The 15,275-nt window shown below is 35.5% G+C and overlaps 2 protein-coding genes across 2 annotated transcripts; one reads left to right on the top strand and one right to left on the bottom strand.

Annotated features, from left to right (window-relative positions):
- Window positions 1-3,031: 3,031 nt before the first annotated feature.
- LOC136074615 (protein TraB-like) lies at window positions 3,032-3,880 on the bottom strand. The gene has a single exon (XM_065786952.1). It carries the CDS (start codon window positions 3,878-3,880, stop codon window positions 3,032-3,034), a length of 849 nt encoding a protein of 282 aa, XP_065643024.1.
- A 2,866-nt stretch (window positions 3,881-6,746) lies between these two features.
- Window positions 6,747-12,093, top strand: LOC136075513 (uncharacterized). Its single transcript, XM_065788894.1, has 4 exons — window positions 6,747-7,128; window positions 7,354-11,227; window positions 11,340-11,578; window positions 11,702-12,093. The coding sequence occupies exon 2, from the start codon at window positions 7,904-7,906 to the stop codon at window positions 10,991-10,993; it is 3,090 nt and encodes a 1,029-aa protein (XP_065644966.1). The 5' UTR covers window positions 6,747-7,128; window positions 7,354-7,903; the 3' UTR covers window positions 10,994-11,227; window positions 11,340-11,578; window positions 11,702-12,093.
- Window positions 12,094-15,275: the final 3,182 nt, after the last annotated feature.

Raw genomic sequence — 15,275 nt, 5'->3', positions numbered from 1 at the left:
TTATTGTCATATTATTACCGGTATCGGTTAATTGTTCTATGCACTGCTTTGTAGCACTAGTTAGATTTTGCCGGTACTTGTCGAAATCTTTAGTTAATTTGTCTTGTAAGGTATCAAATCCGGTAGTTATTTCCTCAATTTTTGAATGATGTATTTTACCTACCTCGCTTGCTATTTGCGGTGCAATCGTGTCAATTCTATCTTGCATCTTTTGAGGAATTAAACAAAGCAGTCTAGATTCATCGTTCATTTTAGATACGATCTGCTCTTGGCGATTTAAAGCCGTTTCCATTGCTTCTAAAATTTTTTGAATAGTTACCTGCGATGCGCTTAAATTTTCAATTACCCGCTCGCTCACGCTACTTAATGAACGAGTATTAAAACTTAGGTTATCGTTGATTTGTTGTATTTCTTCTTGGACTGTTTTATCCGCGAATGAGTCTAACGCTTCCTGATTATTGTCTTTTTCCGTCATATTACTCCTCCGTTAATACTTAACAACATTTAAACTATGATCTTTCTTTTGCTTTGGGTCATCTTAAGACCGAGAGCTATCTTGTTCTATGGATTCTAACTTTCGAAGGTCATTATTATCATCCTCAATATCTTGTACTAGGTCTTGTCCTTGAAGTTCGGTGATCGGACTCCCGCTTTGCATAAATCCCTCATTTTTATTAGCAAGTTTTGCCTCGGGAATCTTCAATTTTACTATGTGGGCTTGAGGTTCGGGCATAAGGGCAAAACATTCCCCTATCGCAAGAGAAGCAAGATCGCTATACTCTATTAATTTTTTTTGCTGCTGATGCTCGCTATAGCTTACCCTGTCACGAAACTCATGCGCTCCGTAAGATGTATTTTTTTGCTGACGTATTAAGGTTTCGGTTCCTGTCATGCTACTTATCGTTGCGACAATTGCAGGTTCGCTGTTTCTAAAGAAGAAATTTGTACCGAATTGTCCAAAAATAGTAGATCCTTCATATTGTCCGTAATTAGCATAAAGCTGATTTAGAGATTGAAGACCGCATAGCAGACATGCTCCGTATTTTCTACCCTCCGTCATTAGGGTTGGCATGCTCGGCAATTTACCTAGTGCCGATAATTCGTCGATGACAAACCATACTCTCCTATCTTCTTTTATTCCGATATTCAGCAATTCCGCAAACGCAATTTTGGTCATACAGGCAATAAGAGCAATAGTAAGATCTCGGAAGCTCGGCTTGGTCGCTAAAAACAGGCGGCTATCTTTTCCCTGATCTATACTTTTAAAATACTCTTTTATTGAAAAGCTATTAGGAGGATCGCTACTGCGCAAGTAACTTAAAGGTTTGACATTAGTTGCCAGTACCGAAAGGATAGAACTTGCCGTAGTTTTATTATCAGGTTCTAAATATCTGGCAGCTTCACTCATTTTTAATTTAGCCCGCAATGATTTAAGATAACCGGTTCTGACAAGCATGTATAACTGCTCTATCCGTTTGCCGCCTTTTCTTGAGTTTCTCTGCGTATACGCCTTGCCTCCTCAAGTCTTAGATCATCCTTATACCGACGTTCCATAGCCGCTTTATCTTTCTTTTGTTGATCTTTAACTTGCCGATCACGCCACTCAAGAATGCGATTATCGCAATGATGTTGCTCCGCAATTTCAAGTATTATTCTCTTATCGGTTTTAGCTTCCGATGAACCATCATCGTATGACTTCAAATAGAGATCGTATAATTCATCACAACTCTTCTTGCTATAAAAGCCTTCAGCTTCTTTAAAATAGCTCCCTCGTGCTTTATACCTAAGACTTGGGTTATCTCGCTCGGCAAAAAAACTTTCTAACTTTTTTTGCATATCGGTACCTACGCAACCGCTTAAAAATAACAAGGAAACTAATAGGAAAATAACAAAGGCTTATTTTGCAATACTTATTCATTTTTATTACCTCTTCTTTTTAAATTAATTGTTTAAGTTATTTTCCGATTTATTACAGATTAATAAAATCTATGTATGCAAAATAACCATACGAAGCATAATACAGCCGCAAACCAAACGTAGCCGGAATATGCAATCACATAACAAAACAGAAGAGTTAGTAGCCCTCTAGACGTTTCGGTCGCTAGAATGTAATTCTTACGTAAATAAAGAATTACGTTTGCTATAATTGCCGCACTAGGGACAAATAACATTACTATACATACGCTAGCTGCTCTCGTGCTTTCTCCTCCTCGGATAATCTCGTTTATACAATCATTTAAGAATTCAGATAAGCTATCAGCCCCTCCTTCTTTCGGTGCTACGTAAATATATGCGTAAAGGATGCATAAGTGTGCCGCGCTACAAAAAGCTAAAATTAATTGCCTGTGCATTGAAAGTTTTTGTTGTCGATGATTTAAAATTGCCTTAAACATTTTTTACCCGTTATTTTTTTATCTGTTTTTGCACCGCACAACCAGCTTTTATTTCCGCAAATATTCGGTCGACTTTATCGTGGTATACCGATGATTTTAAGTTCATGCTCAAGGCAACCGCTATTATTGCAAGGCTTAGCTCTTCGATTAACCTATTCCTTGCGCTTTCGACGTTTTCGGTTAAACCGCAAGTATTTGCCATATTTGCGTATACTCGTTTTAAGTTATTTAGTTTCATCGGCTTAAATATTTCGTTGTTTTAAGTAAGTAGTTATTTAAGATATAAATCATCGCCTTCTTTGTATTCATCCCCGCCCTCTTCCTTACTTATGATTTTTACCTTGTGAATTTGATTTAAAGCTTTTTTAGGAGTGTTATTTGTCTCTTTGTTACAAGCCTTACCTTTACATTTTTTATCCAAATATACGGTTTTGATCTCGCCCGAATCTATTTGCCCGTCAAGCTCCGATAACATTACGCATCTTGCTCCCTTACAGTCGCCGCAATTAAAGCTGCCTGAATATACCGCGCACGAACTAAGGCAGTTTATTAAAATCAGAAGGCATACAATCTTGGCTTTATTTAGTTTCACCTTAAGGTGAAATATCAAATAAACTTAAGGTTTATATCAAATAATCTCATTTCTTTGCCTTTTCGAATCTTATTTGTTCTAGTTTTTCCTGTACATCGAGCGCATTTAAGTAAACCCCCTTGGTAAATACCACGTCTACTTTCGTTCCCCCCGAAACTAAAAATACCGGAGACATACTTTCTGCTTGCTTAATATAATAATCGGCTATTTTCTCGCCGGCGTTCGAAGCCCCGGCAAAAGCCCCTTCTTTGAGCATATTGCCCGCTCCTTTCTTTTGGGAAGCTCCCGTACCGAAACTTGTTATGATCATCTGATCCTGACCTTTGGCAGACCCCGCAAAACCGCTGATCATACCCCCGATCATTGCATTTTTTAGATGCTTGCCGCTTGTTTGTACCACTTTCCCCTTTATACAGTTCATACCGTCGTCCCCGTGTATCTGACCCGCTATCTTAGTAGTATGTACCAGTTCGGTTAAAGGGTCGGTGCATGATAAAACCTCGGCTCTAACAATAGCCCTCTCGCTTGATAAATCACCGTAAGACGACCCCATAATCTTGCAATACGTTAAATCAACGTTAAAATTCTTCGGCAAGCTCCCGCGATCGGTAATTCTGATGACTACCGGAACGGGCTCGGAGGATGAATCGATAGAGGTGGATACCGCAATACCCCCAAGTAAAATCCCTTTAACGTAGGCGGTTTCGGGAATAAAACTCCTAGCGGATTTAGGACGATCAAATATCTCCCCGCGATCCATATGATTTACCGTAATACGTGATTCGTCTATTTGCGGGTAGTGATTTTTTCTACTATTATCTTCTTCCTCAGATTTTATCTTGCTATCGGCAAACTCTCTCCGAGCCGACGCCTGCTCTTCGGACAGATACTGCATTTGTGCTTTTAGTTTTTCGATCTCGGTTTTAAGTTGATTAGTATAAGCTACCGATTGCTCGTTAATGCTATTCTCTATTAGCTTTAGCTTTTCGTCGGCAGATGTTTTTGCATCCGTTAACTTATCTTCAAAATGGTTACGTCACATTTTATCGATATCAAGGGCACTGCTTGCTACTTCAAGCTTTAAAGGAGCTTTTGAATCGGTATCATGTTTAGCGTTGTCTCCGTTAATCATTGTACGCATCATTCGGGCAATTTCGGATTTTAGCTCCTAATTTGCAAGCGGCTTAATACTCTTCTCGGTTAAACGGAAGTCTTCCTTGCTACCTAAATTGATAAATATCGTCCGCGCTAGGAAGTCCCCGACCGTAAACCTAATATCCTGCGCCCCTCCTTGCGGCAATATCAGGCTTAATTCTATAATCTCGCCGACTTCTACTTTCGGTTTAATAAACAAATTGCGAAAGTCACCGCTCCAGTAGAGCGAGTACTTATTCTCGTCTCCTATTACTTCGATAACCTCTCCCCCTATAACCCCTATCCTGTTTAGCTCGTTTGCCGCTATCCCCGCCTCTATTCTTTTTTTGGGATTAAAATTAAACTCAAGGTCGGCAAAAGCCGAGTAAATAAAAATAATAAGCAGTAATTTTACCGACAAGGACAGTTTTACCGCTAGATGTAATTTGTTCTTCAAGATTCTTACTCCGCTTTTCATTTAATCACCCGCTCCGGTAGGTTCATCATTGCCGTCTTTTTTATCTTTATCTTCTACTACTCGGTTAAATTCTTTTAACCTTAAGTAACCGCCGCTAAATTCAAAACTAAGACGGTAAGAAGTAGGGTTAGATTCAAAGCCGTGTTTATCGTATCTCGAGGTTAAGATGCCGCGGGCTATTACCTCGCCCTTAGCCTCGTCGATTTCCATGTTTTTTACGGTAAAATAAGTAACTAGATCAAAGTTCTTGTACTTCTCTAAGCTATCGGCAAAATATTCGTTTATCTTTTTAGAAAAGCTCGGGTCGCTATTTGAGGTATATTTTAAAATCATGTCCCTCTTGTGCAGGACGTCGCTAGCCGATAAATCAAGCAGCGAATTTAAAAATACCATCGTCATTTGCTCCAAATATCCGCTAGATACCTTTCGGTTTGAAATCGTCACATCGTTTGAGAGAGGAGGTACCATTATAATCCTCTCTTCCTGCGCTAAAATTCTAAGACTAAGCGCGCTGCTCGTAATGCTCAGGGCTACGGTCAGCACCAGAAACAGATTGCGCTGCCTTGTTATACGATCCACCCCTTGCATAGCTACCCGTAAATTCATAACCGCCTTGTTTTTATTATTTTTGCTTTAGTCGTTTTGTGCCGAACTCTTAAATAATCTTATAAAAAACATCTCTTATGAGCTTCGGGTAAGTATTTACCGCCGAAAATATTTTTAAAGCCCAGATGCCAGTAAATAAAACGTTGTATGCTTCCGCTATGCGACCCACGAGCGGCATAAGCGGAAAATCCGTAACCTATTACAAAACAGATAATACCGATAGTCATCCCGAGCTTCATCCAAACCAAAGAGCCGATAAGGGAAGCACCCATTAACCCTAGATAACTAAGGCCGTAATATTTGATCTCCTTGTTTAAAGCTCTATTTAATCTAACTCTTTCCATATTCCCTTATCCTCTTATACCCCGAGTCCCGCTTTAACCGCCATTACCGTTAACCCCGCGCCCAGCGAGCCTTTACCGAACCCCATCATCCTATCTCTTAAATCACCCTGCTGCTGCATCAATGCCCCGATTGCACCCGTTACGAAAATTCCTACCGGATAATAGTCGTTAACCATTTTCTTTACGGGATCACTGGCCGCTTTTATCCCCGCATCAAGATCAAATGCCGCCATAGCGTCGATACTGCAAAGCAAAATCGGCGCAAGATAGAAAGCGGTTTTAAAAATTTTTCAAGTCTTGTTATAAAAATTGTTAGATTTTTTTTTCATAGTGCTTACTTGCTTTTTTGTTAACGTCGATAATATTGTTGCGTTGTACTGCATTTTTACTCCTTATGTTTATTAGTGGTTAATTGATCGATTGTTTGCTCTTGAAGCGTTCTAGTTTCTAAACGCTCTCCTGTTTTTTCATTGCCCGTTACTCCCTCCTCGGATAAGGAGTTGCCCGTATCCGTAACTACTTGCTTTTGTACTCGGTACAAAAACAGGGAAAAACAGATAATAAATATTATTGCCGCTATTATAAAAAACAGATTTACCCTCATGATTGATCACTCTCCCTGCCCTCTCTAGATAAAGCTAAAGTTAATTGATGTAGCTCATCGATTTCATCGCGTAATAACTGGAAAGATGTTCTGGTGGATTTTAATCCTGCAAGCAGTACATCGGCACTTTTTAAAGCGTCGGGGTTTGCCGCTAAATAAGATTTGATTTCTACTTCCTTGTTATTAAGAAGTAGCTCTATTAGTCTAGTCAAAATAGGTCTAAAAATGCGCTAACCTGGACAAAATTTGGATATAAATAAATTTGGTATCATTCGAAGCGTAATTTTATCTACTTTAATATATCTAAAATCCACCAAAATCCATTTTGGGCAAAAAAAGTTATAAACTTTATTGCTGACCTTACTTTGTAGATTTAAAAATAAAAAAATCAACTAAACCCGTACTACTTGCTGTCAATAAGTTGTGATAATTCAGCGAAAAATGACGCAATTCATATAATATTTTGTAAAAATATAGTTTAAAGTTTACAAATTATGAAAATGTAAAAATTAAATACATAAAATGCTGACATCAGCATTTTTTGCTTTAATACCAGCATTGCATGCTCAAAATGCGCCAATTTTTCTTTTCAAATAATATATTTTGTGTACTTGGTAAACTGTAGAGCCGTATGTTGATGTTGTTAAATATTATTTTTAAATTTTATGTTTTAATTTTAGATAAATTATTAAATATATCTTAATTTAAAATATACAATGTTGAACACATTAAAAGAAACTTGTTTGCTTTGCAAAGATATGGGTGACCTTGCTAATCAAACGATTAATGTTGGAAGGAAAGGTATTAATACCTTAATTCATTATTCACAAGTACGCAACGATAAAAACCTTGAAGAAGAACTTAAGGAAAGGGACACGGTTGCTGTCCATATGACATGCAGGCGTGATTTTACAAATCCGAAAAGAAAAGTATTAAAATGTCAAATGGAAAGCCCTAACATTAAAAAATTGCGTTCAGTAAGATATTTTCATATTTACTGAATCTTGTGCTTGTGTGTTGTGATCCATACAATTAACTATATTTATATATGTAGGAGTTACTTTGTTCAATTATGTTCTTTTAGCTGTTTTTTATAAATTCATTGTACGGTCTCTTAATAACGACATCCCACTTTCTTAAAAAAAGCAAAACACTAGCTTAACATTTTTTTTTTTTTGTAAACAAATTTATTTATAACTTAGAACGACATATTCAACTGGAAGCAATGCTGCTTCATTTGTGGCAATCTAGCATTACCCGATTCTAAACATCGTGATCGCAAAGCCGTAATGCAGGTGCGTACAATAAAATTCAAACAAAGTATGCTTAAGGTTTGTGAAGACAGAAAAGATATATGGGCGGTTGAAGTAAAATCTCGTTTGAATTGCTGTTGTGATCTGGTTGCAAGTGATGCGATATACCACTTTGAATGTTATAAGCTATTTTCAACCAACAGGGTTTCAACCAACAGGTTTTAATTCCAATATATTTTAATTGATTTATCTTCTCATGATATAGCAATATATCAAAAATATTGTTAAATGCAATTAACAAGGAAAAATTGCAAATGATAAAGTGATTTGTAGTTTTTCCATAATAAAGTAACATATTAACCGATTCTGACCGAGTTTTGAATTTTTATATTCGTTATGTGTATTTTTATGTTTCATATGCTAATCTAGAAAGTCCTATTATATTTACAGGTTAAATTTGATTGAAACAGAAAAGCCTGGTCGCAAAGAAAATTCAATAATGGCGGAGCACTTTGAAAGGCTTTGTGGTTGGTTTGAGAGTCAAATGGCTCCTGTGACAACTACTGAATTGCACCTTAAAATGGAAGAGCTGGCAAATTCCAAAGATATTTATTCAATGAAGCACTTAAAGAGAAAATTAGAAGAAAAATACAAAGACGACATAATTATTAGCCAAACTGAAGGTAAATCTAATTTAGTATGCTTTAAAGATGCTGCTACATTTATTATTAAAAAATCTAAGGCAGAGAATAAAGATACAAACGAAGGTGAAGTTATCATTGGAACCGCGGCTAAGTTGATAAAGGCAGAAATTTTAAATCTAAAGTTCAGCACAGAGAATTACCCATCTAAATACGATATTGAGCATCATGAAGAAAGTTTAAGCCCATTGCTTCGCCTCTTTATGAAACAAATTATATCTGACGAACTAAAACAATCTTCCATTGGTCAAACTATAACAAAAGCTATTCGATCGCGATTTTACGTCCCACCTTTGCTTTTTGGTTTAGGAATAGAACTAGATCACAAGTTTGCATCAAAGTGGTTGACAAATGAGCTATTTAAACTAGGCTTTTGCATAAGTCCATCAGAAGTAACACGCTTTAAACACTCTGTTATGGCTAACAACGATAACATTGTTGACGGAGTGCTGAATGGATTATTTACTCAGTGGGTGGCAGACAATGTGGATCATAATATCTGCACATTAGATGGTAAAGACACTTTTCATGGGATGGGAATCATTGCTGCTGGAATGATGAACTCTAAAGTTTTGGATAATCTTCATCGAATTAAAAGAATAAGATATGGTTTGAAGGCAGCAGAAATAAATTCTAAAATAAATATTCCGATTTTGTGGTATGACGTTCCTGACACAGCAGCATTGACAAAGATATTGTTCAAGCCCATAGTTGAACTTCAGTCACCACAGACCTTTTCACTGTCTCTCGGTATTGATCTTTTCTGGCAAAGTTCGTTTACTTCAACGGCTGGTGAGAACCGGGCACAGTGGAGTGGATTTATGCAACTTCATCATAATGGTAAATGTCATCCCGGAAAAAGTGAGATATTCATGGCGTTTATCATTAACTTAAACCCATCTGATGAAAACTGCATTTATTCTACACTAGTTTTTATACAAAACCAAGCAAAATTAATCAATTTACCTACTCCAAGTGTAACTTTTGATCAGCCTTTATGGTTAAAAGCTTACGAAATTGCAAAGTCTAAGCAATTGGATATAGTTATTCGATTGGGAGGATTCCACATCTTAATGAGCTTCCTTGGAAGTATTGGTATGGCCATGGAGGGATCAGGACTGAATAGGTTACTCGAACTTATTTATGCAAGCAACTCTGTCACGCATATAATGACTGGTAAAGCAGTAGCTCGAGCACTACGAGCTCACTTCTTAGTTGAATCTGCCTTAATGAGTCTTCTTTTTAAACAAAGCCTCAAAGACGAGGCTGATAGTTCTTTAGAAAATATGTATCAGGATCTGGTCCAAGGAAACATGGATTTGGAAGAGATAAACAATAGCAGTGTAGTTATAAGATTCACAAATCTTATTAAAAATTTAAAAATACAGCTTTCCCGTTCATCCAGAACAGCAAAACTATGGTTGCAATATCTTGAATATATTAGCATTATCAAAATGTTCATCAGAGCAGAGAGAACAGGGAACTGGCACGAACATCTGGAAGCCATCAGGCTTATGCTTAATTTATTTGCCGCAACGGGGCATATAAACTATGCCAAAAGTGCTCGGTTATATCTACAATCCATGTACTCACTTAATTCAGAATATCCTTGGCTTTATGAGCAGTACTGTAAATCAGGATACCATTGTATTAGACGCACAGATCGATACTGGGCTGGTCTTTGGCCTGATTTAGTAATTGAACAGTGTATGATGAGATCAATAAAAAGCAGTGGAGGTTTAACCAGAGGAAGGGGTATGTCAGAGTCTACAAGGAATCTTTGGGTCAGTACCTTACATGAATGCGCAGCAATCCATGATTCCATGTCAACATTGACAAAGCATCGTTTTGAGAGTAGTCAGCAACATTGTGAATCTGGTGAATCTCGGCGAAAAAAAGATACTAAAGATTTCAAAGCATTAAAGGAGCAGCTCGACCTGTTTAACCCTTTCGAATTTCAAGACTCAGGACTTCAATGTATTTTTACTGGCCTATGTGCTGATAAGGATGATGAAATCAATTGTGATCAAGCAGAAAATGTGGGTATAGAGATTCAAAACAGTCTTAATAATATTGCAGTCAATCAAGCAATTATTAAGCGTTCAAAGCAGGTCAAAACACTTGCCAAGTTGATGCCATCTGTTAAAGTTAATGGCGATGCAGTCCACGTAGATCCTAATGTTTTGTTCCAAAGGCTAATCATGCTAATTGAGAGGGTTGAAGATTTGACTGACTGCTTCGAATATGAATTAACACCGGAGCCCACATCTCTCTTCAAAGATGGATTAATGAGGAAACCAAACAAAGCAGAGCTTGGTAGAGAACTCATTAAGGATTCCACAATTTTAACAGAGAATAATGACACAACCTATATTCTTGACGGCGGAGCTTTGCTGCATCGAGTTTTTTGGAGTCTCCCAGCTACATATTCAGACATTATTGAACAATATTGTACATATATTACAAAAAAGTATGGTAATCATACTTTAATTATTTTTGATGGTTACAAATCATCCATCAAAGATCAAGAACATCAAAGGCGAGGGAGAAAGTTTGTCAACATTGTATTCCAACCAAAAAACCAAGTGAACTGCAAACAATCTGAATTTCTGTCAAACAGCAATAACAAAACTGCTTTGATCAAAGCATTGGGAATGAAGCTAAGAGAAAAAGGTCATATAGTAGTGGAATGCGAAGGAGACGCTGACAGAACCATTGCTACAAAAGGAATTGAGCTTGTACAAAATGGAAAATGTGTGACTATCGTAGCTGATGATACAGACATTCTTGTGATGTTGGTTCACATGTGGGAACAAACCATGTGTGAGATTTTTTTACGCCGCAAAACTAAAAAAAATATGAAAAAAATACGGAAACAATCAGCATAAAGAATGTTACATTATGTTTATCATATCACGTGAAAAAATGTTTGTTGTTTATCCATGCATGGAGTGGATGTGATACTACCTCTGCGCTTTTTGGTCAAGGAAAGATAGCTGTACTGAAGTTTATTGAATCAAATAGTGAGTTCGCTCAATCCTTATGTACAGTTTTCCAAGATCCATTTGCAACACAAGATCAGGTAGCTAATATTGGAATACAAGTGGTTTTGAACATGTATGGTATGTAAGACAATGATCATATTTTTTTAATTTATTTATAATATTATTTATTTGATAACTATACGTCCATATTGTTTTGCAGAGGTTTAATTTAGCTTAACTATTACTATAGGTGAAAAAAATAAACAAGTCTCGCTAGCACAACTGAGGAAACAAAAATATATGAGAATGGTGGCAACTTCCAAAAAAGGAATTCAGCCAGAACGACTACCACCAACCGAAAGTGCGATCAAGTACCATTCGTTTCGAGTGTATTTACAAATTCAGCAATGGTTGGGAGTCAATATGGATGAAACAAAGTGGGGATGGAGAAGGGAAAATGACGTTTTGGTACCTATAAAGACAGACAAGGTACGTATACTGGAGCGCAAAATAAACCACAAATGCCGATTTCACTTTCAAAACGGATTTCTTGAAAATAATCATTTTTCAATTAACAGTCTAACTTTTCAACTTAAGTATTTTTTTATTCAGGATCCTGCACCAATTCACATTCTTAATATTATAAGATGTAACTGCGGCACTAATACTAAAACACCATGTGGAAAACAATGCCAATGTCGACGTCATGGAATAAATTGCATGACAGCCTGCGGACAGTGTCAAGGTTTGGAGTGCACAAATGCACCAAAAAATAACGTCAATATAGATGACAGTGAAAATGAATACGAAAGTAGTGAAGATGGAGATGGAAACATTTTTGAAAAAATGTTTGACTTTTGATTTTATATCTAATTATATTAGTCGAGTGTGAAAAACACTAATAGTTAAACCTGAAAAATTATTTAAAAGTAGTTAAAATTATATTTATTATAAAAGAAAATATTTCAAAAATGCTTGTTTTTTAAAATAGTTATACTAATAAAGTTTTTTATTAGTATAACTATTTTATACTAATAAAAAACTATAAAATAGTTAAACTAAATTATACTAATAAAATTTTTATATTTCAGTCTCAATTTCAACTATTTATTTAGTAAATTTTTAAGTAAAAGTGTTTTAATATACTATAAGTATTAGCCTAAAAAAAAAATATTGTAAAAAACTGCTGACATCAGCATTTAAGAACATGATTTCTAAAGCACATTTCATTTTTTTAAATTTTTACACATTAGGCTATATCTGCGCAAAATTTCATAAAGACTAAGCTACTTTATAATAAGTTATTACAACTTATTGACAGTAGACACAACGTTTTTTTTTGTATTTTCAATAAATTTGAAAAAAAGTGAGGTGAGTCAAAATAATCATAACTTTTTTTGCCCAAAATGGATTTTGGTGGATTTTGGATATGTTAAAGTAGATAAAATTACGCTTCGAATGATACCAAATTCATCTTTATCCAAATTTTGTCCAGGTCGGACATTAATTTGACTAGACTATATAGCTTCTAGCTTCTTTAGTATTAAAGAATAAAATTCTTTGTTGTTCTCATTAATCGTCATACGAATACCCCCGTTAATTGATAGTTTTCCTTGAAACAAATAGTCTTTATTAGCTGTAAGTAATTAGTTTCTATCCAATCCTTAATAAAATTACTCGGTGCTTTTAAGGTAAGGCTTTTATTGCCCTCATCTTCTTCTGCGCTTAACTTACTAAACCACGCTCTATCAAGGTTTAACCGCTTAAGCCGTAATAATCGATAAGGTTTGTTCTTATCTTGCCCCAAACTCCTTGCAATCCTCTAGAGGCGGGTTTATTTGATAAGTTAGTATCCTCGGTATTTGATTGCTTTGTATGTCAACTGATCCTGCAATATTAAAATCAAGACGGTTAATATTATTGCCGTATACGGATTGTACTTGTGTTAGAATGAGGCGTTTTTGGCGAGCATTAAGCTCTACGCTCGTTTGTAATAGAATTGTAAAAGTACTTGAATCCAAGGGAACGCTTTTGTCCGGAAAACTAGCAGATGATAAGAGTGCATAAGCAATATCGGGGGCTAGTATTCCTTCTAACTTACGACTTAACTGCATTTTAAGAGAAGTATCGCGGCTTTCTTCTATACGACTTAAAAACGCCTCTTGCTGCTTAAAGCTTGTATCCCATGAAGAAATATTGGATCTCGTAAGACAATGCTTTTGTCATGTAGTTGATAAATGCCTTCTTATGAAGAAAATCGTGATTAGGTAATTTACGAGACAAACTAAGTAGAATCTCGTTAACGGCATTGCTCGAAAATTCCCGACGGCTTAAGCGGTGCAAGGTACCGATATTGGGTTGACCTAAAGGATAAAATGCAGCAAAACCGAATCTACGATTAGTCGATCCGTTTTTTTCTACTAAAGGATTATTTGAATTAAAATTAGATCCCGTAGATCTAGATTTCTTATTATTTTCTTTCTTAATCTTATTATCCGAAGAAAATTCAAGAGAGCTAGTACGTTCGTTTCTACCGCTTAAAGGAAATTTTTTTAACTCAGTCTCTATGCTACCGTTAGAATTATTTTTATTTTTAATTTTTTATTATAGAAATATAGAATTAGTTTTATTGTTAGGATTTAGTTTAAGAACATTCGATATATTTAAGATCAGGAACATTTCATTCGTAAAACGCCGCCCCTGTACTATAACGGTTCTAAGATCTCTTTTAAGTAAAGATAATTTTTCCAGTCTTACTACCGCATCTTTAACCTGAGAGAGGCCGAAGTTGAACTTACGGGCAAAATAACCGAAGTTTAATTGAAACTCCGTAGCTCCGTTATAACGATGCAGAAATACCAACTCGGATAAAATAGCAATAGCAGTAGTATCGGACTTACCGCACGGACGTAGTAAATTGTGATACCAACTATGCGGAACTATATTGCCAGGCTCTAAAGAATAAACCGGAATATTAACTTTCTCATTGCTTTTATTAAGTTTTGATACTTTCATCTCTTCTACCTATGTTGTTTAAAACATTGTGTAATTCGGTTACCCGATATGGGTTTAACTCTTCTACCAAAGCCGATGAGTATTTATTCAATTTGACGAGAGAACGGTACTTATCGGCTTTTGCCTTTGTTAGTTCATATTATTCTAGTTTTAATTTTTCTATCAATATTACTAATGTTTAGTTTCCTTTTACATATATAATTAGTATAACTAGGTATACGTAAAACGTTATTATATTACATGTAAAAATATATTACTTAATACATAAAATAATATACTTTATATATGTAGTATACTCAACTACTTAATTTAATGTCGACTACATTTTTTTACTTTTAATGACGATAATTTAAAAAAAGAAAATACTAGAACATGCTAACAAACATAGGCATAGTATAAGAGATTTAGAACACCAAGCAGGTCTACAATCCAATGCAATTCATAATATATTAAGCGATAGATCTAAAAATCCTACTATCGATACCGTATTAAAAATAGCAAATATTCTTGAATGCTCGGTAGACGAGTTATTAGGACGGGAAGGATTTATACAAATACAGCGGAGAAAATAGAATTAGCCTCACCATGTGCTGATCCAATATTTTGTAAATCTGTAAACAAGTTTGTGCGGTACAACTTTTGTATCCACACACATATAATTACTGTTACAAACAACAACTTTTTAGATTATAATATAGCATAATTAAATTGCGGAACATTTGATAAAACCATAAAATGTATAATACTTGATATTTGCGGTAACAAATAGAATTAGCCTCATCAATAATTATTTTCAGTTTACTTGTATATTTTGATCTGGTGATACGCATTTGTGAGTTAGTTTTTTATTATTATTTGTAAGTTAAACAAAGACTGTGAAATCAGTGCTCATAAAGTTTTTAACATTTGGTTTTTGATACCTTTATTTGAAATGGGACGTGGTAAGCGTTTAACGAATGAAGAATTAGCAGTAATCAAAGCATACAAAGATACAGGCTTATCTAATCGGGAAATTGCAAAGAAAATTAAAAGATCTCCAAAAGTGGTTAACAATTACTTCAAGATTGGCGTTAATTATGGAGCCTATAAGGGAAGTGGTGGCAAACGTAAAAATGATAATCGTACTAAACGAGTTATTGTACGTCGTGCTGCTGCTCAGCACATGACTGCA

Source organism: Hydra vulgaris, chromosome 01, assembly GCF_038396675.1.
Source record: "Hydra vulgaris chromosome 01, alternate assembly HydraT2T_AEP".
Taxonomy (NCBI): Eukaryota; Metazoa; Cnidaria; class Hydrozoa; order Anthoathecata; family Hydridae; genus Hydra; species Hydra vulgaris.
Note: the sequence above shows the minus strand (reverse complement) of the source record. Positions and strands in the feature narration are given on the sequence as shown.